Source organism: Biomphalaria glabrata, chromosome 17 (assembly GCF_947242115.1).
Source record: "Biomphalaria glabrata chromosome 17, xgBioGlab47.1, whole genome shotgun sequence".
Lineage (NCBI taxonomy): Eukaryota > Metazoa > Mollusca > Gastropoda > Planorbidae > Biomphalaria > Biomphalaria glabrata.
Window position 1 is genome coordinate 3,897,015 of NC_074727.1, and position 22,835 is coordinate 3,919,849.

General features: G+C 38.1%; 1 protein-coding gene across 2 annotated transcripts; it reads left to right on the top strand.

The window, feature by feature from the left end:
• The first annotated feature begins 4,006 nt into the window (after positions 1–4,006).
• Positions 4,007–14,752, top strand: LOC106058068 (histone PARylation factor 1-like). 2 transcript variants are annotated; one of them, XM_056016383.1, is made up of 8 exons: positions 4,007–4,163; positions 8,947–9,049; positions 9,710–10,009; positions 10,920–11,118; positions 11,508–11,612; positions 12,567–12,802; positions 13,705–14,200; positions 14,441–14,752. In XM_056016383.1, the coding sequence occupies exons 1-7, from the start codon at positions 4,038–4,040 to the stop codon at positions 14,013–14,015; spliced, it is 1,380 nt and encodes a 459-aa protein (XP_055872358.1). In that variant the 5' UTR covers positions 4,007–4,037; the 3' UTR covers positions 14,016–14,200; positions 14,441–14,752. The 2 variants fall into 2 exon arrangements, with proteins under 2 accessions (XP_055872358.1, XP_055872359.1); XM_056016384.1 differs by having other exon boundaries at positions 13,705–14,170.
• The last annotated feature ends 8,083 nt before the right edge of the window (positions 14,753–22,835 follow it).

Below are 22,835 nucleotides of genomic sequence, written 5' to 3' on the forward strand. Positions count from 1 at the left end.
TATTATAAAACTTAGGTATTTTGCGTTTTTAGCCTGTGTTACTGTTTTACCACGAATAAGATAATTGGAATTTGTTTTAGTTTTTTTGTTACTCTTAACAACTGAAATTCATCTAGAATCCATAAAGGGCCTAGACTAGAATCACATTTAAAAGCGGATGGGAAGCGAACAGCATAGTGTAGGCCTATGTTTTTACAATAGCGGATGGGAAGCGAACAGCATAGTGTAGGCCTATGTTTTTACCAGTGGCATTAGACTTGATTCGATCTAGACATCTAGAAATCCTGATTATATTGGTCTAGTAATTTAATTATAAGAGTAAGCGTGAAAGTGAGGCATTTAGATCTAGACTAGAGTAGGCCTACGTCGTGCCATCGGTTATAAGCTATATTTAGATCTAGACTAGAGTAGGCCTACGTAGTGTCATCGGTTATAAGCTATATTTAGGTCTACACTAGAGTAGGCCTACGTAGTGCCATCGGTTATAAGCTATATTTTGCTGTTCGCGTCAGATCCGGTTCTTAATGTGATACTTTACCGTATACTTGATAACTAAATCTGCTGCCCCTAGGCTGCCAGAAGATAAGCTATTGCCTTAATAATTTTTAGATGTAAATCTTCTTCAAATTATTAATCCATTTATATCTAAATCTAGACCTACATCTGGCCTCTATTTAGTCTTATCTAGAGTGTTGTCGAGTGTATAATGAGGATCGGGGCCGCCTGCGAGCGAAATTTAAAAATGCCGCCCCCCCCCCTTTTTTTTTTATTTCTAGAAAAAAAAATCCATTAAGACAGCTTGACACTGTAACAAAAGTGCCTGTGGCTCCAAACAGTTGTCTGCATGCGGCAACGGCCACACCCCGGCAAACCGTCTCGAATTACGGGCCAAACCAGGTGAGGGTTAGCCAGAGCTAGTATCTGGTGAAACTATGGTCTCTATCCACCACCAGCATGTGAAGTCTAGTTGCGGCTGCATGACGCTCAAGTCGATTTGGACTACCAGGGTCATCAGGCATCATCTAGCAATCGCCTTGGAACGTTTTGTCGGACATGTAGAGCACACTGGTCATCCACTGCACCCCAAACCAGCTCCAGTTGTCTGGACTCTGTTCTGCCACCGGATCCAGCTGGCAAAGGGGTGAGAGATTGAGGCTGGTGCAGCGCAAATCTCCTTCACTTTAATAAATTTTCATCGCGCAAGTCACATTCTCATCTCCCATATATATACCAAAAGTGCCCTTTGATTTAAATTCTTTTTTTGCAGACCATGCCATTTGTTCCTTTCATATTCGCACCGTTGTTATATCCCTCAAGTAGGTACAACCATGCACAATTGCACAATGAATAATTTCGGATTTACATGCATTCAGAAATCTGTAAACTTGATTCTTTTTGATAAACATTAAAAGATTGGTCGTTCAGACTACTCGCTTATATTTGCGACGATGAATTTATAATTGATGAACCGGTAGGCCTATATTTACAATCAACAGTGTAAGTGATATACAATTTCTCGATAACTTTGACTGCTCAACAGTGTTATATGGTCTGGACGTGGATATATTAACGTGTTTGTTATTGTAAGTTAAAGTTTAATCCAGAAAAAAACAACGACTCGAAATCCAAAAGCCATTTTGGAGATACTTGCATTGCATCCACAATCAGCTGACATACGCGGATTCAGAGTTGCTTTAAAATGTATCCAACACACCATTAGCACAAAATGAAGCAACTCAGCGCTGAATATTTCTCTTGAGTTTAATACAAAATGAATAATCCAAAGTTCAAGTCACGTAGACCAGCGGTTCTCAACCTTTTAAGCTCGGCGACCCCATTTTACAATCCCCCACTCACACACACATACAGCAATAGAAGAGTAGACAATAACAATCCATATTTTTGAAGGTCTTAGGCGACCCCTGGCAAATGGTCAATCGACCCCAAAGGGGTCGCGACCCACAGGTTGAGAACCCCTGACGTAGACAATGACTTGAAATTTAAAAAAATACAGTAAAAAAAACAACAAAAACAGTAAGGCACTGCTTCTCACATTTCCGGGTGGCAACCCCCTAGATAACAAAATGTCCGTTCTTCCTGGAGATAGCAATGAAGATGCAGCAGGTTTACGCTCAAGTCAACAAGAAGTCTGATTTCGGCGGATCCCCAACGCTGATGGTATTCAGGCGTTTTCAGCTTTAGAAATTCACTTTCCTACCTTTTACAGCGCCTTTTTCTCGTAGTAGAAGAGAACATAGAAAACAAAGGTCAATATTGATGTGTTTACTTTCAGAACGCATTCTAGTAAAAAAAAAAAAAGTCGAGGGTCATATTCAGTTTAAGAATAGAGAGCCAGCCCTGGGTCATAGGTTAATATGCATGACTAAATGCATGACGCGTAGGACGTAATCATCTTCTTTTTTGAAGTAACGTCTGTATCATATAAGATAAGATAAGATTTGTTAATTTATTGAATTGAATATTTGTCTTAATTTTTTGTTTTTCTATTTCATTTGTGGCCTCCCCTGTTCACATCGTGTATGGCCTCTAATTACCTAACTGCAATTTAGAAATACTTCAAGGCAAGACACAAATCTAAGCCTAGCTCAGATGTTTTTTGGTCGGATGACTCGAACACTGATTCCAAACAAAAGAAGTAACATTAAGATTTCTACATGTCATGAGAACATTATGAGAAAGAAAGAAAAATGTCAGATGAGTGTAAAAACATCTTATGATAAGAGGTCAAGAAATTTAAGTCAGTTGAGAACTGGACACCATGAGAACATTATGAGAAAGAAAGAAAAACGTCAGATGAGTGTAAAAACATCTTATGATAAGAGGTCAAGAAATTTAAGTCAGCTGAGAACTGGACACCTAATGACCCTACATGAAGACGTGGAAGAATCCAGTCTCAGGTCAACCAGAGAGCTTACATTATTCGAGGTGACAATGGTGCAGTGTACCAAAGAAACAGAGTGCATATCAACCCGAACAGAGAAACAGAACAACAAGATATATTCCCCGATTCTGATGACAACTTACAGGACAATAGAACTCATGATCAACACATTCGCCACTCATCATTCCCTGCGACCAAGGGATCAGTTGAAGAAACCGACAAGATTCAATGACTATGTACCTTTATGAACTATTGAATGTTGTTTTTTAAATGTGATATGTTTCATATTCATTGAAGCATATTTATATATGTTATGTTTTGTTCTTTATGTTGTGGTTTTGTTTTATTTTATTTTTTATGATACTCCCCGAAATGTTTTATTATTTCTTTCTTTTTTTTTTTTTTTTGTTAAGAAAAGGGAATGTTGATTTGGTGCGCAAAGGTGCACGCGTTCAATATAATAAAGTATTGTTCTCCGCCATGACACTAATTGTGGTTGTTTGTTTATTGCTGACTGTGAACCTAGATCTAGATCTTAATTCTTATCTTCTTATATAATACAGACGTTACTTCAAAAAAGAAGATGATTACGTCCTAGGCGTCATGCATTTAGTAATGCATATTAACCAATGACTTGAATTCTGGAATGTCACCGGTTTTCCTGGCTAGCTCAGATTATTAACATAATCAGTCTGTGTTTTAAAACAGATATAGACCGGTCTACATTTTTTTACATCCCTATTAATGATGGCTCCTATTCCAAGATGCTCTAGTTTTCAAGAAAGAATAAGATCACACGATGAGGCAAAGTGGTGAACAAAGCCAAGACTTAAACTTCATATACTAGTATGAATACTATGAATACTATTATTACTATGATATACTATAGTCACTAGTGTAGTCCTGTAGTCTAGATTCTACTTCCTTCACAAACACTGCTCAGAGTTCCTGTGTTGCCCACCTGGTCAAGATCTTCGTGATGTGGCCATTTTTTGTTTTTTTTAGAAATTCTTTTCTTTTTACTCAGGCCTAACAATGACATTGTGGGACGTTTCGTCCTGGCGCTAGAAGCTAGAAGTCGAAGGTGATTATTTTAAAGGAGACCTCCCCATTGCGGAAACATGAATTCGATAAAATGGCGGCAGTCGTCAAAAAGAAAACCAAGAAACCTCTGCCTATTTGTAAATACGGCTCTAAATGCTACAGGAAGAATCAACAGCATCTAGAAAGTTATAGTCATCCTGATAAGGCGGAAGAAAATGTAAAAAAAAAAAAAGAGACATCTTGAACCAAATCTATCAAGATATAGATCTAGATTTAAGATTACTGTTGAGACTTGAGAAGTTGAGTGACACTGACTCTGACTGAGACTGAGCCGTCTTACTCTGCTGAGCTGACTGAGTCGTCTGAGAATTAATAATTAGAGTCTAGATCAAGGGTCGGCAACCTGCGGCTCGCGAGCCACATGCGGCTCTTTGGATATTAAGCTGCGGCTCTTTAGTTCCATACTCAAATATTATTTATTTTATCGAAAAAAAAATTGAATCGATTAACTAAGATGAGCCACTTGTACTCGCTTTTCACTGCACCCCCTCCCCGTGTCTTCAAATGTAACATATTTACAGGAGGAAGAACTCAACTTTCTTCTGTCTTATCACTTGATATAGATGTGTCTTGCGAAAGACAAGACATGACACAAGTTGGCTTTTTTTGTCAGGTATATGTCTTTCCAAGGATTGCTACCGCTCTCATGACAAACTAGAGGAGAAGATTTGGCGAATGCCGTGCAAAAATGCCTTGAAGATAATGAGATCAATTTACATAAAATCCTCTCAAAAGCAACTGATGAAGCCAGAAGTATGACCGGAAAAAATAAAAGAGAATCTGCTATTCTCCACGAAATTGTTACGTTTCACTGCTTAATAAACCAAGAAGGGCTTGTCAAAAGCACTCTACCATTGTTAGTTAAAAGAATTCTGAAACGAAATGGAGACTCAGCATTCCAACCTCCTTGTTAACAATAAAGTGCGATTGCTTTCTACTGGTATGGTGTTAAATCTTCTAGCTTTGTGCTTGAATAAAATAAATACATTCCTAAATGTGAAAGGAATTAATCACCCTGAATTAAAAAACGGCAAAAGGTTACAAAAATGTTACGTTATGATGGATATATCAGCAAAAGTAAATGAGACGAAACTAAATCTACAAGGAAATGGAAACCCAACCGATGTTTTGGTAGATGCGGTGGCTGAGCAGTAAAGCGCTTGGTTTCCGAACCGGAGTCCCGGTTTAGGATCCTGGTGAAGACTGGGATTTTTAACCTCTGGATATTTTTTTGCGCTTCTAAATACACCCAACTCTAATGGGCACCTGACATTAGCTGGGGAATGTAAAGGCGATTGGTCTTTATGCTGGCCAAGTGACACCCTTGTTAACTGTGGGCCATAGAACGAGATGACCTTTTATACCAACTGCTCTTTAGATCGCAATGTATGAACGGGGAACTTTACTTATTTAGAGCAGAAAATGACTTCATGTTCACTTTCTAAAGTAATATCACGATAAAACCAGTGCAACTGTTGACAGGAATTAGTGATGGGCAAAAGTTAACTAAAAAGTTGCTAACTTTTAGTTTAACTAAAAAAAAATAGTTAAGGCCAAAGTTTAATTAAAAAAAAAAAGTTTAGTTAAAATCCTAGTTTAATTATTTTTTTTTAGTTACAAACTAAAAAGTTTAATTACAAATTTTACAAACTTTTTTAACATTCTTTGTTATACCAATAAATATTTTTAATCTATGTAATTTGGAGAATGTATATAATGAATAATAGAGAGGGGAATAAACTAGAGGGTGCACAGGTCACTAGAAAGCCTTTTGACCTTTAGCCTATAATGGCTGCTATTCCCGCCAATTCAATGTATTTGAAAGGCGAGAAAAATAAACGTGTTCATTATATTTCTAGCAAGTTTCGCTACTTGATAAATCCTGATAATTCCTTGCTTCTATAGATCTACATTTTGCTGCTTTTTATTAAACACCAGTGTGAAGAATTTTGCTTTACTACTATAGATCTAAAAGAAATGTCGACTCTTTTTATTTTAAAACTTTTTACTAGAGTTAGAGTCTAGTGACGTCTAGTCTATATTAGTATTAGTCTATTACTACTATTAGATCTATAGTCTAAAGTTACTAAGATATCTACTAGACTAGACTCTATCTAGATTTTAGATCTAGTAGTAGTAGTAACTAGTATTTCTTAGATTATTTTTAGACTAAAATATAATTATAATATAATCTAGTAGCTAGATCTAATTCTAGATCCAGATTATATTTCTGATCATTTCGTTTGTAGACGATATTAGATCCAGAATATTCTAGAATCTAGAGTAGAGTTAGTTAGAGAGTCAACATGCAGTTTTATCATTACTTCTAAAGGTAACTTATATTAGAACTTGGACAATTACTTCTAACTTCTTTCTATAATAGTACCATTCTAATTCTAGTGATTCTATCTTCATCTATTCCTTAAAGACATTTAAATCTTTTTTCATGTGCACAAATAAATGTTTATATTACATTTTGCTAAAGAGATTGGTTGTGCTTTATTATACTTTATATTTTTCATGTTTGGCTGTTTCGTCCTTAAAAAAGGTCAAAATAGTTTGTAAAAGTTTAACTAAAGTTTCTTAGTTTAGTTTAACTAATTTTTTCAATTTGTGATTAACTAAAAGTTTAATTACTTTTTTTTAGTTCAAACTTCGTTTTAGTTTAACTAAAAAAATTTAGTTTAGTTCCCATCACTAACAGGAATTACGTTAGCACAGTTATTTTTTTAAAAATTACAGATAAATTTGCTGAGAGATTTAAGCATTTCAAAACCACTCTTGCATTCATAGTAAATCCCCTTAACACAACTATTAATGAAATCCACATTGAGCCATTTGGAATTGATAGTGGACTTTAAAAGTAAAGCTTTGTGGAGTGGAGAATTTACAGAGTTGAAAATCAAGTTAGAAGTCCAGAAATGTAGGTAACACAACAAAAGTGGACATCTTTCAAATAAATGCTGCAAGTTGAGACACTTATATTCGACGCATGGAACAGTCTTTCAGATTGCTACAGTGAAGTGAAACGGTTTGCAATTGAAAAGCTAACTATCTTCGGATCGACATATTCGTGCGAGCAAGTGTTTTCTTGCATGAACATAATTAAAAGTAAAGTAAGAAGCCAACTAACAAATGAAAATGTAGAGACGTGTTTGAAACTAAAAACAACAAGTTATGAGCCAAATTTATTCAAACTTTCTATAACAAAAGCCATCGCTCCCATTGAATTTGTTTGCTCAATTGTTTTATTATTGAAGTACAAGTTAATGTTGTATGTAAATGTTTATTTTTGTTTTTACTATATTTACTTCCATGATGGGTAATTATCTAATAATGGTGTACATGTAAATTAGAAGTGAGTCTGGTGTGAATGTACACTTTAGTTTCTTATAGTTATAATGTTTTTTGTTTGGTGTAATGCACAAATTGTAAGACAAATCTCCATATGGACGATAGAGATTATTATTATTATTTATATTATCTAATTTGTTGTAAAATACACTTGTCACATATAAATAAATCCCGGTATATATTTTTTTCTTATGAATAAATAGATTCGTTTTATTTATCAAAGAACTTTTATTTATGCAAGTACTATTTATAGTAGGCGAGAAAAAAAAAACACTTTGTGGCTCTTTAAAAGCTTTGAAATTAAGTAAATTGTAATTTTTGGCTCTTCCGACTCCAAAGGTTGCCGACCCCTGGTCTAGATCTAAATAAATAAATAATAATTAATTTAATAATATAATAAAACAAAGTTCCCCTTTCAGTACTTTCAGACCTTGTGCCTCTGTGGTCTATAGTTACTAGATCTAGATTCTATTCTACTTCTACTATCATGATCATCTAGAATCTAGTTAGTAATAGTAGATAAGCCAGGGCAGATCACAGATGATGTAAAGTTCAGTAAAGGTCATCAGTTTTTGTGGCTATGGCTATGGTTATCAATAATCAAGGGCAAGGGTGTCATGTGGCCAGCACAATGACCAACCGCCTTTACCTTTACTTTTCCCCAACTAGTGACTAATGTCAGGTACCTATGCCCATGCATTAGTGAATGATTAGTGCATTAGAGCTGGGTGGACTCAGAGGTACCAAAGATCCTGAAATTAAAAAATCCCACCTGGGATTCGAACCCGGGACCCCTGGTTTGGACGCCATACACTTTAGACTTTACGCACAGCCATTGCGCCTAATATTTAATTAGATCTAAAGTAGGCTGATTCATTGATTGGCTGATTAGATAAACAAGATCTAGTCAATCTAGATACTAAAATAGATAATATCTAAATCTAGAACTTGAGTTCTAGACAGTAGACTAGTTTAGTCTAGATTAAGATGTATATTATAATATAATATGTAAAATAATAATTCTACTAAATTAAATAAGAATAGATCTATACTATAGTTGTGTATCAGTTCTAATACTTTAGTAGTATGGCAAGAGCTTTATTTTTCAAATTTCGAATTAAAACTCATTTAGTTTTGAATTCCTATAACTGTAGTATAGTTCTAGACAGTAGACTTCAAGTCAAAGTGCGCTGGTATCAAAGGGATTTTATTTGACTTCATACACATGAATGAGGTGCTGCTGGAGATAATAATAATAATAATGAATGTGTATATATATATATTGTATTGTATAGACCTACAGGATTGAAAGAGAAACACATAATCTATCAGATCTCACCTCCTGTTAAACCAGCACTTCTATAAGTGTCGCCCTCTAAATGGAAATAGTTTTGTTTGTGCCCCCCCCCCTTCCAGCCAGATGAGGCCCCAGAGAAGCGCTGCAGGCTCACACAGTGAGCGTAGAGGGTGTTAAGAAATGAAATGCAAACGAAAATAAACTTTTGACTGTTCATATTTTTGTTATAACATAAAAAATTCTGTTAAACATTATTTATTTATATTGCTTTTTGTTTTTTTTTAAACAGGAAATTAAAACGGTCAGTACTGAAAAAAATGTCAAAAAGACCATAACAACAATTGAAAGATATTTTGAAAGTTCTAAGAAAAAACATGACTTATCAGATTCTGGTAAAAAAATGTTTTTTTTTCAACACTGACCTATAAAATTGTAAGGCTATATATCCTAACTTGGGTCATACAATGATCATAATATATCATCAATAGTTAGGCCTATGTCCTGAATAAAAATCAAAACCATTGAACCAATCATGATGAAACTTGGCATAAATGTTCCTTATATCATGGCGCATACCGTAATGTATGTCCCTCCCACAACCAAAGGGCCCTAAAAATAGACAAAAAGTACCTACTTGTATCTCTATCAAAGTACAAAGCTTTTTAACAAATTGGGTAAACCTGTTTTTACAGTATTTTACATTTGATATTTATTTATATATAAATATGTCGGCTGAACGGGTAAACCATTTTCACTATCTACTTTAACTTTCATGGCTAAATAAAAAATATGTGAAGGGAGCATTCTCCAAGTTTGACAGATCTAGACTAGAACTTGTAGCCTGAGAATGTTTAATGTAGGTAACATAGAAACTAAGAAAAAAATTACACCAGAGAGAAATCAGTGACAAAGCTATATTTAGAACAAAATATTTACTGTTTAAACAAATATAACAAATTATTAAAAGATTTTTTTTATTTCTAGCACGTTTTGTAGAATTTCCCACATCTCCCTATTTTACTTTGACATTAATAGTTTTTATTTGTTTCCAGATGCCGAAGTTGATGCTAAGTCTAGCAAAGCGAAAAAGTTGAAGCCAGAAAGTCCTTCCTGCTCAACTGATGTGGAGAGCTTAGAGTCAGATGTCAAGGCAGCGCAACACTCGGAGGTTAATGTCGGGCATAAATCTGAGGATTCAGTTTCTCCAGAGCTAGAAGACCCAGATGACCCTTGTTCTTCATCCCCAGAAGATGTTAAAGAAAACATAAAGAGAAAGTTTCTGGTTGACATGCCGGATGATTTTTACAGTTTCTGGGAGTTTTGTAAATCTTTGAACCCAAAGGATCCCACCAGTAAGTGTTTCAACACAGCTAGAGAACTAACTGTAATTTTTTTTTACATTTATAACTTTAAGATGTATAAAAACTACATTTTTGCTTATATGAATTTATAGTGACACTAGATCGTGGACTGGGTTGCTTTAATCAGCCATGAAAACCAACAATTCAGTTTAAGTCACTGATTAACATGAATGACTAGATTGACACATGAATTCATGAAATGTGAAGGGCATGATTATCTTCTCCTTAGGAGTCTTTAAATGTCTGTAATTAATAAGATGAGATTGTTGAATTTATTGTTGAATATATATATAGATATATATATAGATATAGATAGATATATATATATATATATATAATGTACATTAGCATTCATTTTTTTTAGTTTCTGTAGTTTCTTTGAACTAATATACAATCAACCTTAAGAAAGTGTCTCAAGACAAAATACAAAATTTTAATTAACAGAAGTTATTACATTTTTCTTCTTCTTTAGCCAGCTTTTGGCGGCTGAGCTGTAGGCTCTATGGCAGTCTTTGCCATGGAAAAGTAGCATGATTTTTTTCGACTATTCAAGACTGCCATACAGAGTGTTGGTTATGTTGGGGTTGTGGTAATAGGCCCTGCCTAAGGGGAATTAAATTGTACATTCAAAAAAGATATGATTGACAGTTTAGTAAGGGTAGGCTGACAGTTTAGTAAGGGTAGGCTGACAGTTTAGTAAGGGTAGGCGCAGTGTTTACTGAGGGGAGGGTGTGTGGGGCTTATTCTTTTAAGCTGTTACATTCAGTTGACTAGAACTAATTCTTACAGAAATGAATTTATTAAAGGCAGTTGTTTGTCCAATAAATAAAAGACTTTTGTATAACACGCTGCAAACAATCTACCACATTAACAACTGTCTTTTGATGTTTGTCTTTTCTAGGGGCCCTAGCCAACACTTTGAAGCTTTATCTGGTTGGACCATTTGATATTTTACATAACAAACACAAAGAGGTGACCAAGAACAAACATGGTAGGCGGCCAAACTACCTTATTCACTACAGATATATGTACGACCCACCCGAGTTTCAGACTGTCATTACCACAACAGAAGAAACTAAACTGCATTTTGGATACTACAGGTTAGAGATGAATGTTTCTTATGGTTTAGATATTACTGGACTTGCGTGTCATGTGAAATACTGCACTCATTCTTAATACTTGGAATCGAAGAGAATTCCTTATTATAGATATTACTAATGAAAATAGAATTTGTTCTTATCATAAGGTTGATGTAGGTCAAGAGTCATCAATGTCTACTGTTATGTTTTTTAACCCAATCACCTCAGAAACTCCTTTGCACTATGAGCATTGAAAGATTTCATTAGTTTATGTAGGTGTGCCGCTAGAAATGCTTTTCTTTTAGTTTTCTTTACTGTAGTGCCTTTATTTTGTTGGCTCATAACATTTCAATATTCTCAGCTTTTTATGATGTTCCTTATAGTTTTATTATTTGTTTATTTGCCATCAGAGATGATCCTCAAGAGGCTCCAGTCTTTGTAGGCAGTAATTCCCCTGGAGATAGTAGCAAAGAAAAAATTTCCTTATGTGGAGAGAACTTGTTTGCAGCAGTATAGTAAGTTAGTTGAGATGTTTCTCAGTTTTGCATCTTACTGTTAAAATTTGTACATTTTTGAAACCTTATGGGGAAACTTACTAGCAGCAAATCCAATCATCAAATAAAATAAATAAAGGCTGCTGTAATTTAGAACTAGCGAAACTTTGTCATCTAGAAGTAAACTTTAGAAATCTGAAAAACTGAAATGTAAATTAGGGTGCCCTGAAAAAACCCAGCACTTTTGCATTTCCTAAGCTGGTGAAGTGTGCGTCCTTAATACTTGAATAGCTGTGGTAATGGTGAGATCAGTGTTTATGAAGTTGGCAAAAAACTCCATAGGGTTAAGTTATGCCTTCTCACTCTATCTCCATGCTATGTTTTCCTACCACTGCCTCCTTGATAACTTTGGCCATTGGAAAAGATGATACTGCTTGGATAAATTGTAATAATTTCAAAACAAGTTAATTCCAACTATCTACCCCAACCTTTTACTTAACCATAATACTTAATCATTGGCCTCCTTCAGTCGTAGAACGACTGTGGTTCATCTCTTGAGTAAGCAAGATGAAAGCCTGGGCATTGTTTATGGTCAGAACGATGTCGCCCACACAGCAGTTCTCCCCCTCCGCACAGCTGATGTGACAAAAGGAACGGAATATCCTATACAGTTTGAGATCAGTAGCGCCACAGGCTCTGCCAGGCAGTAGCACAGTGTGCTATCTAAGGGTCACCAGCTCCTGATTTTTCCTCAAGGTTGTCTCCCAAAGCCTTTCCCGTGTTTGGAATTATACTTGATAACTATAGCATAATACAATAGTAATATAGTATGGTACATACATTTACTTGAACATAAATTTTTTGTGATTAGACCTTTAAGTTACACATTTGGTTGGCTAGATTACAAATTTCATCTGATGACATAAATAAAATTAAGAAACGTTTGGTAACTCAGACATTCTATTTTCCTTGCAGCAATCATGCAACCAAGATTTTGAAAACATCTTCTGGGGAAAAGAAAAAACAACTTGAGAAGCTGATCAAATCTCTGGAGCAAGAAGCAGCTAGGCTTGACCTTCCCCTTGCTGGCAGCACCAAACGAATGAAGGAGAGGCAGAAGAAAGTCGTATGTGCGACTTTTCATGGTGCTGGAATCGTGGTGCCAGTAGATGCCAATGATGTAGGCTATAGGCCAGTTCCTGAAACTCCAGGTAGTTGAAAACATAGTCTTAGTAATACGCAAAGGTTATCAACTAGCAAGTAGAAGTCTGTTGTTTTATGAGTTAATGTAGTTTCTGGTTAACCAAGTACATTGTTTATATGTCTTGTCTTATCTTGTAAAGAGATATTCCTTCAAAAAGAAAAAGATAACTAGATCCAATGCCTGTGGTAATAAAATTGTGTGTGTTAATTCCAGTCTTGAGGTTTAACTATATATTTATATTTATGAGTCTGTTTTCTTTTTATGAGTTCATTTGAAAATAAGTTCTTGGTTTCTAAGAATTAAAGAGCTTGACCTCCGAACCAAAAGGTCTCAGATTTGAATCTTGGTGCCACTGGGATTTTGAATATTGGGATTTTTTGGATGCCCCTGGGTCCACCTAGCACTAATGGGTACCTGACATTAGTTGGGGAAGTAAAGGCAGTTGGTTAAGACACCTTCATTAACTGTTGACCATAGAAATAAATGATCTTTGCATCATCCGTCCTATAGATCACAAGGTCTGAAAGGGGAACTTTACTTTTAAATATTTTTAGATCTCTCTCTGCAGAGGGATGGTTGAATTTGATTAAAAAGTGCTTTGTAAGATATTTTTTTAAAAAATGTTTCGGATGTTCCTTTAGAGTTGATAATCTACTTCCTATACAAAACTCCCTCAGACGGATGGGGAATGACAGTGGGCAGGGTATAAACCCCCGACCATCAAGTTAACCGAACGACAGTCCAGCACGCAGTTGTGGTTTTAATTAATAGACAAATGGGTGTGGCTCAATTTGACAAATAGATGTGGTTTGATAAACAGACCAATACATTATATTTCAATAAGGCCAACTTTTATTTTTTTCTGTCTTCTAATTCATTGTAACCAGTTTGCCTTTCCTTTCCTTGTAGCCAACTTGCGAGCTATGTTGAAGAGAATTGTGGAGAGCAAGACCCAAGCAGAAAAAGACAAGTCACTGGATGATCTGCAAGAAATTATCACTTACGTACAGTTTGCTAATGATGAGTGCGATTACGGAGAGGGCCTTGAACTTGGTTTGGATTTGTTTAGTTACGGGAGCCCACTCTTACATCCCCAGATAGCCAGTCTTCTTCCGCTAGCCTATCAACTGTTGAACAGAATAGAGTTTAGCAAGATAATTGAGGCACATCTGCAGTGTAGGAGAGCTGTGAATGAATGTGTTGATGAGTTGGCTTTATAGATTGTTGGAACATAGTATGGAGTTGGTGAAGTGTCTGAATTTGGTATGTGCTGGCTTTTTTTTTTTTTTATTGTGTTTTTCTAATTGTGTGAATTTGTTGGTCTTGTGTCTGTATTGATGAGCTGGTCTTGTGAAGAATTTGTGTTGATGAGCTGGTCTTGTGAAGAATTTGTGTTGATGAGCTGGTCTTGTGAAGAATTTGTGTTGATGAGCTGGTCTTGTGAAGAATTTGTGTTGATGAGCTGGTCTTGTGAAGAATTTGTGTTGATGAGCTGGTCTTGTGAAGAATTTGTGTTGATGAGCTGGTCTTGTGAAGAATTTGTGTTGATGAGCTGGTCTTGTGAAGAATTTGTGTTGATGAGCTGGTCTTGTGAAGAATTTGTGTTGATGAGCTGGTCTTGTGAAGAATTTGTGTTGATGAGAAGGTCTTGTGATGTGTGAATGTGTTGATGAGCTGGTCTTGTGAAGTGTTTGATTGTTTGTATGACTTGTCAGAATGAAACTTTTTAAGATCTTGTAAATTCCAGCATCTATAGTCATCTTATATATTAAAGAACTTCCTAAAAAAAAAAAAAAAGAAAAAGATAACTGTTCTTTAATAGTCATTAGAAATAAAACTACTTAGATATTTATGGCTGTTTCTCACAACACATGCCATGCTATAAGGACCTTTATTTAAAAAAAGTACTTGCATGATTTTGTCCTGGCATATGGAATAAAAGAAAATGTCTTTTTTATCTTTGTGTCAGTATTTTTTAAGTTGCATTGTTTTTTGTTCATATTGTTAATGTTGGAAAATGTCGCATTGAACATGGCTAATCAAAGTGCAGTCTACAGCAGCCTGCGTAGTGAGCACTTTGCTTTATGGTACTAGGGATGGTTGACATGCATCAAGAGCATAGGTTGAACAGTTTTACCTGTACTGGTTGCACCTCTTGAAAGGTTTGCTACTTGGTGTGGCTCTTGGGTTGATAGAAAACTTGAGGTGTTCAAACAGATGATAGGAAACATGAGGTGCCCGAGGGGGCACAATGGATGAGTGGTTAAGCGCTTGGCTTCCGAACCTGAGGTTCTGGGTTGGAATCTTGGTGAAGACTGGGTTTTGAACATTAGGATTTATTAGGCCACTCCTAAGTCCAACCAGCTGTAATGGGTACCTGATTTTAGTTGGGGGGAGGTAAAGACGAGTGGTCGTTGTGCTGGACACATGACATCCTGCTCGTTAACCCCTGGCCAAAGCAACATCATCTGCCCTATAGACAGCATGGTCAGAAAGGGGAACTTTTTTGAGGTGCCCAAACATAAATACTTGAGGGGCCTAAACAGATGCTTGGAAACTTGGTGACCCAAAAGGCACAGTGTATGAATATTAGTCCTAATACATAAACTATTACACCTGGTCGTGTGGTATGTACTCTGGACTGTCGCCTGATCGTCCTGGATTCTAGGCCTCCCGTCATCCTGTACAGGTTTGGTCTCGGGTGTAATTAACATAATACATTAAATCTGTACGAACATACACAATATGTTCAACATTCCACATTTGTCAGAATCAACTTGTTGATAAAATCTGTATGCAATTAAGTGTAAATTTTTTGTTGACGGTCGTTGACTTGTAGAACCAAACTGCTGTGAACAATACTAAATATAATCTTTATTATATATAATACAGACAAAATTAAGTTAATAAATAAATGTATTAGACCTTAGTAATGGTATTTTTTAACAAAATCTAACTCACTACAATAACAACCTTTAAGTCTCACGTTCTGAGTCGTCTCCCCTAACTAAAACCAAAATGAAGAACTGTTGTAAGCAGGAAGAGTTCTTCCTAGCCAGCTTTTTGCTGCTGAGCTGTGAGCTCGTTTGCAGACTGTGCTAAGGAAAAAAAGTGTGCTGTTTTCTTCAGTTGTTCACCACTGAGCTGTGAGCTCTTTTGCAGACTGTGCCAAGGAAAAATAGAGTAATGTTTTCTTGAGTTGTTCAGCACTGCTGTACAGGGTGTTGGTTATGTTGGGCTGTAGTGGCAGTAGCGGTCCTAGGGTGTGGCAAGTGGGACAACCGACCCAGGCCACACGCCTGATAGGGGGCCCTGCGATCGTAGGATTTTCTTGTCTCCTTCAGCTTCGCAGGAGGCGCGGTGGCTGAGCGGTAAAGAGCTTCGCTTCTGAACAGGGGTCTGGGGTTCGAAACCTGGTGAAGATTGGGATTTTTAATTTCGGGATCCTCGGGCACCTCTAAGTCCACCCAGAGAAAAGTAAAGGCGTTTGGTCGTTGTGCTGGCGACATGATACTCTCGTGTTATGGCTCTTCCGCCGTGTCAAATCCAAATAATGAAGAAAGAAGGAGGTAACCTTTACCAACTCAGTAAACACCGGGGGAAAGGCCGAAGCAATTAAATTAGGTAGTCGACACGAGTGTTAACAAAATAAACACTTTTAATACTGGAAAAAGGGATCCGTCCAATGTCCTTCGATATTAGCCGTCTGTCTCTTCACAAGACGTGGTGTTTCTAGTGTCGAATAGAGCGTTCTTGTTTTTTAAAGATCTGTCACGTCACTTGTCGCTAAGTAAAACTTTCCCCTTATTCCCGAAACAAATACTAAATTCTAATCATGTCATAGCACTCGTTAACCGTAGGCCGAAGAAACAGATGACCTTTACATCATCTGTCCTGCCCTAAAAGGTGAACTTTACTTTATCTTCTCGTTCTCTGTCTGACTCTTTTGCTTCTCCCTGGTACTTATCCATGACGGAAGGGGTTTAAGACTTATTTTACTTAGTAATCAGCAAGTCATCGCGGGGTCTTATTTGCCACTGTGAGATCCTGTTTCGAGTGTTCTTGTTTGTGTTTGTGATGCGCTGTTTGTAGGTGATACCAGGGATCCTTTTATAGCATCTCAATTCCATTGATGAAATGTTTTTAATGTTAGATAATTCGTTAATAATTGAAATTGTGGCAAAATATGTAGGTCAAAGGTGGGGCTGCGTATCCACTGGAAATACTGCATTTCTCATTAATCTTTGGACTCGAAGACAAGCCTTATTGTTATTATTATTAATTCAAAATGGGGGGGGGGGGGGGAAGACAAGATAAAATAGTTTATTTTTAAAAATTTGATTAATTAGTCAATATAATTTGCTTTTAAAAATTACATCTCGCTTTAATTTTTATTTATATTTGTTTTTGTTTAAGTAAGTTGTATTAGTATGCAAAATATAAAAACCATATTTGTGTTTATTAAATATATTTACGTTAGTTTAAAATTATTTATTTCAATGTTTTGCAAAAGCAGTTGAACTATATACTATAGGTGATTTTATTAAAATTACCTACTCAATTTTGTGTAATTCAGCTTTGGCTCAGCACATAAAATCAGTCACCCGTTTTCTCTCTCTTGACTTTTGTATATAATAGAAACTGCTTAAAGGACAGGCGTGTCCTTTCTTTAATGCTATATTCTCGAGAGGCACGTTGGCTGAGCGGTAAAAATAACTACTACCAAGCTTTAAATCCACTCACTACGTCTGTCTATCTCAGTTCGGCGACCCCTTTTTACAATCCCCCACTCTGCCGCGACGGGATTTTTAATTTCGGGATCCTCGTGCGCCTCTATGTCCACCCAGCTCTAATGGGTACCTGACATTAGTTGGGGAAAAGTAAAGGCGGTTGATCGTTGTGCTGTCCGCATGACACCCTCGTTAACCGTAGGCCACAGAATCAGATGACCTTTACATCATCTGCCACATAGACCACAAGAAGATTGAGAAGGGGAATGGGGGATATTTATTTCAGAAAACCATCCAATGAGTTTATTTTAGAAATACATATTTTTTATGTCACTTTTTTTCTTTCTTTCATTAGTTGGGGAAAGGTAAAGGCGGTTGATCGTTGTGCTGGCCGCATGACACCCTCGTTAACCGTAGGCCACAGAAACAGATGACCTTTACATCATCAGCCCTATAGACCACAAGGTCTGAAAGGGGTACTTTCCTTTTATTTTTCATATTCGCAATCCAGATAATTTTTCATTAACTAAGACTTGTTTGTTACTTAATATTTTGGAAGACTTCCAGGCATCTATATGATACCAATTATTACGCAAGCTCTTAACATGACATTTTTGGTTTCCAATATCGCCTGTGGGTAGTAGGGTCCGCCTAAGGTGGATTAGGAAGGGGCATTCAAAGAGGATATGGTTTACGGTTTCTTAAGTTTAGGTGTAATGTCTACAAAGGGAGAGTTGTGTGGAGTTAATTTTGTTCAGATGGTAATTCAACAGAGGCGTGCGTCCTGTTTTAGTTGGAAGAGTGTAGATGGCTCTTAGCGGGAGAGGAAGTTTATATTGTTCAGTATGTTTGGCATGGTCATTTCTTTTTGCGCACTATAAAACGCAATACAAAAAAAAAATTATTAGACACATTTTCTTTCATACTCTCTTTTTAGTGTGTATGTGTGTGTGGGTAATCTCAATAGGGGCGCGCTGGCCGAGTGGTTTATCTCTTGGCTTCCTGGTGTCTTAGTTGAAACAATTTAATTTATGCAGAGTAACAAAACTAAAACCTCACCATTAACTTACCGTATATTGAAAGCAATAGTTATCTCCTCTGTAAGTGAACAATTGTAAAATACGTAACTACCTACTATTTCCCAACATTATTAGTATTTAAAAAATGGCCTAAAAATGAAAAATGCCACAAATAAATAAATTTTTTGGCACCAATAATAATAATAAAAAAATAAGAAGGATGATAACAAGCATTTTTAATTTAATCGATAATGTGTTTAAAACAATTAACACCAATAAAAGTTCATTTCTTAAACTTTGTTGATGATTCAAAACAGTTATTTGGAACACTTAGAAGTGAACCCGAAATGCCTTATTATATCAATAAATAATCATAATACATAAAAGAAATCTATATGTAGGTAGGAATCAAATGTGAACATTGCATACCAGACAATTCATATGTAAATATTCCACACAAGACAATTCATATTGTTACGAATCTCACTATCCAGGCTCTCTGCAAACTGCACCATACACCACCAACTTAAAGAACTTGACAAGTCAGGGCTCCAAAATAACGTAAAGGTTTAATGTCCATAAATAACAGCCAATACTGTACAATTGGCAGCACGTAGAACAGTACAAATAGCTCTGCGATAACAAATATCTCTCCGATAACACCGTTCCGCCGTATCAAGTCTTGCACTGGCCTCTCCGTCTCGTTCCGAACTTGCACTGGGTTCAACAGTTCGGGAATGACTTCACACACTTGGGCTCGTTGTGTCGGACTCGATCACAGACCAAGATCAAGACGCCGTTCGTCTCAACTGTACTTGACAGTACTCCGCACTGAACCGTCGTAATGCTCCGTACAGAACCACACCGTTGAACTGTGCTGTAGTCGACCGTGTTCTGAACTCCTGTCGTGAACCCGCTTTCTGAACCTTGCTGTATTGAGCCCCTTTTCTCGACTGTCTTGACTGCGACACCTCCGCTCTTTATATATGGTCCCTACTGGCCTTCTCGAACCGGACAGAATGCCGCTCGACGTTTCTAGGTGGTCAGATGACTACAACTCTCGTGACGCTCCTGAGCTCTGTTCACGACGGCGATCCTTCCCGAACCTTCCTGTTGATACTCGACTCGGTTGACCATCGTAGCTCGTCACGGTTGACCGCTCGTCTAGCGCTGGCCTGGGGCGAATTGCGTCGGCTGACTACACTCACACCACTACCCCTCTCTGTGCCACCACCAGGTTTATAACAATATGTAAATATTCCACACAAGACAACTCATATGTAAATATTCCACACAAGACAATTCATATGTAAATATTCCACACAAGACACTTAGAGAATGAGTGCCAGTGTGTGGGGTGACGTTAGAAAATGAGTGCCAGTGTGGGGGTTGATGCTAGAAAATGAGTGCCAGTGTGTGGGGTGACGTTAGAAAATGAGTGCCAGTGTGTGGTGGGATGCTAGAGAATGAGTGCCAGTGTGTGGTGGGATGCTAGAGAATGAGTGCCAGTGTGTGGGGTGACGTTAGAGAATGAGTGCCAGTGTGTGGGGGGATGCTAGAGAATGAGTGCCAGTGTGTGTGGTGACGTTAGAGAATGAGTGCCAGTGTGTGGGGGGATGCTAGAGAATGAGTGCTAGTGTGTGGGGTGACGTTAGAGAATGAGTGCCAGTGTGTGGGGGGATGCTAGAGAATGAGTGCCAGTGTGTGTGGTGATGCTAGAGAATGAGTGCCAGTGTGTGTGGTGATGCTAGAGAATGAGTGCCAGTGTGGTGGTTGATGCTAGAGAATGAGTGTTAGTGTGTGTGGTGATGCTAGAGAATGAGTGCCAGTGTGTGTGGTGATGCTAGAGAATGAATTCCAGTGTGTGTGGTGATGCTGGAGAATGAGTGTTAGTGTGTGTGGTGATGCTAGAGAATGAGTGTTAGTGTGTGTGGTGATGCTAGAGAATGAGTGCCAGTGTGTGGGGTGATGTTAGAGAATGAATTCCAGTGTGTGTGGTGATGCTGGAGAATGAGTGTTAGTGTGTGTGGTGATGCTAGAGAATGAGTGTTAGTGTGTGTGGTGATGCTAGAGAATGAGTGCCAGTGTGTGTGGTGATGCTAGAGAATGAGTGTTAGTGTGTGTGGTGATGCTAGAGAATGAGTGCCAGTGTGGGGGTTGATGCTAGAGAATGAGTGTTAGTGTGTGTTGTGATGCTAGAGAATGAGTGTTAGTGTGTGTGGTGATGCTAGAGAATGAGTGCCAGTGTGTGTGGTGATGCTAGAGAATGAGTGCTAGTGTGTGGGGTGACGTTAGAGAATGAATTCCAGTGTGGGGGTTGATGCTAGAGAATGAGTGTTAGTGTGTGTGGTGATGCTAGAGAATGAGTGTTAGTGTGTGGGGTGATGTTAGAGAATGAATTCCAGTGTGGGGGTTGATGCTAGAAAATGAGTGCCAGTGTGTGGGGTGACGTTAGAGAATGAGTGCCAGTGTGTGTGGGGGGATGCTAGAGAATGAGTGCCAGTGTGTGGGGTGACGTTAGAGAATGAGTGCCAGTGTGTGGGGGGATGCTAGAGAATGAGTGCCAGTGTGTGTGGTGATGCTAGAGAATGAGTGTTAGTGTGTGTGGTGATGCTAGAGAATGAGTGCCAGTGTGTGTGGTGATGCTAGAGAATGAGTGCCAGTGTGTGTGGTGATGCTAGAGAATGAGTGTTAGTGTGTGTGGTGATGCTAGAAAATGAGTGCCAGTGTGTGTGGTGATGCTAGAGAATGAGTGCCAGTGTGTGTGGTGATGCTAGAGAATGAGTGCCAGTGTGGGGGTTGATGCTAGAGAATGAGTGTTAGTGTGTGTGGTGATGCTAGAGAATGAGTGTTAGTGTGTGGGGTGATGTTAGAGAATGAATTCCAGTGTGGGGGTTGATGCTAGAGAATGAGTGTTAGTGTGTGTGGTAATGCTAGAGAATGAGTGTTAGTGTGTGGCGTGATGTTAGAGAATGAATTCCAGTGTGGGGTGATGTTAGAGAATGAATTCCAGTGTGTGTGGTGATGCTGGAGAATGAGTGTTAGTGTGTGTGGTGATGCTAGAGAATGAGTGTTAGTGTGTGTGGTGATGCTAGAGAATGAGTGCCAGTGTGTGTGGTGATGCTAGAGAATGAGTGTTAGTGTGTGTGGTGATGCTAGAGAATGAGTGCCAGTGTGGGGGTTGATGCTAGAGAATGAGTGTTAGTGTGTGTTGTGATGCTAGAGAATGAGTGTTAGTGTGTGTGGTGATGCTAGAGAATGAGTGCCAGTGTGTGTGGTGATGCTAGAGAATGAGTGCTAGTGTGTGGGGTGACGTTAGAGAATGAATTCCAGTGTGGGGGTTGATGCTAGAGAATGAGTGTTAGTGTGTGTGGTGATGCTAGAGAATGAGTGTTAGTGTGTGGGGTGATGTTAGAGAATGAATTCCAGTGTGGGGGTTGATGCTAGAAAATGAGTGCCAGTGTGTGGGGTGACGTTAGAGAATGAGTGCCAGTGTGTGTGGGGGGATGCTAGAGAATGAGTGCCAGTGTGTGGGGTGACGTTAGAGAATGAGTGCCAGTGTGTGGGGGGATGCTAGAGAATGAGTGCCAGTGTGTGTGGTGATGCTAGAGAATGAGTGTTAGTGTGTGTGGTGATGCTAGAGAATGAGTGCCAGTGTGTGTGGTGATGCTAGAGAATGAGTGCCAGTGTGTGTGGTGATGCTAGAGAATGAGTGTTAGTGTGTGTGGTGATGCTAGAAAATGAGTGCCAGTGTGTGTGGTGATGCTAGAGAATGAGTGCCAGTGTGTGTGGTGATGCTAGAGAATGAGTGCCAGTGTGGGGGTTGATGCTAGAGAATGAGTGTTAGTGTGTGTGGTGATGCTAGAGAATGAGTGTTAGTGTGTGGGGTGATGTTAGAGAATGAATTCCAGTGTGGGGGTTGATGCTAGAGAATGAGTGTTAGTGTGTGTGGTAATGCTAGAGAATGAGTGTTAGTGTGTGGGGTGATGTTAGAGAATGAATTCCAGTGTGGGGGTTGATGCTAGAGAATGAGTGTTAGTGTGTGTGGTGATGCTAGAGAATGAGTGTTAGTGTGTGGGGTGATGTTAGAGAATGAATTCCAGTGTGGGGGTTGATGCTAGAAAATGAGTGCCAGTGTGTGTGGTGATGCTAGAGAATGAGTGCCAGTGTGTAGGGTGACGTTAGAGAATGAGTGCCAGTGTGTGGTGACCTTAGGGAATTTTCACCAGTATGTGGTGTGACGATAGGTACATTGAAGAAAAAGGATTTACAAAAAAAAAGTTAATCTCGT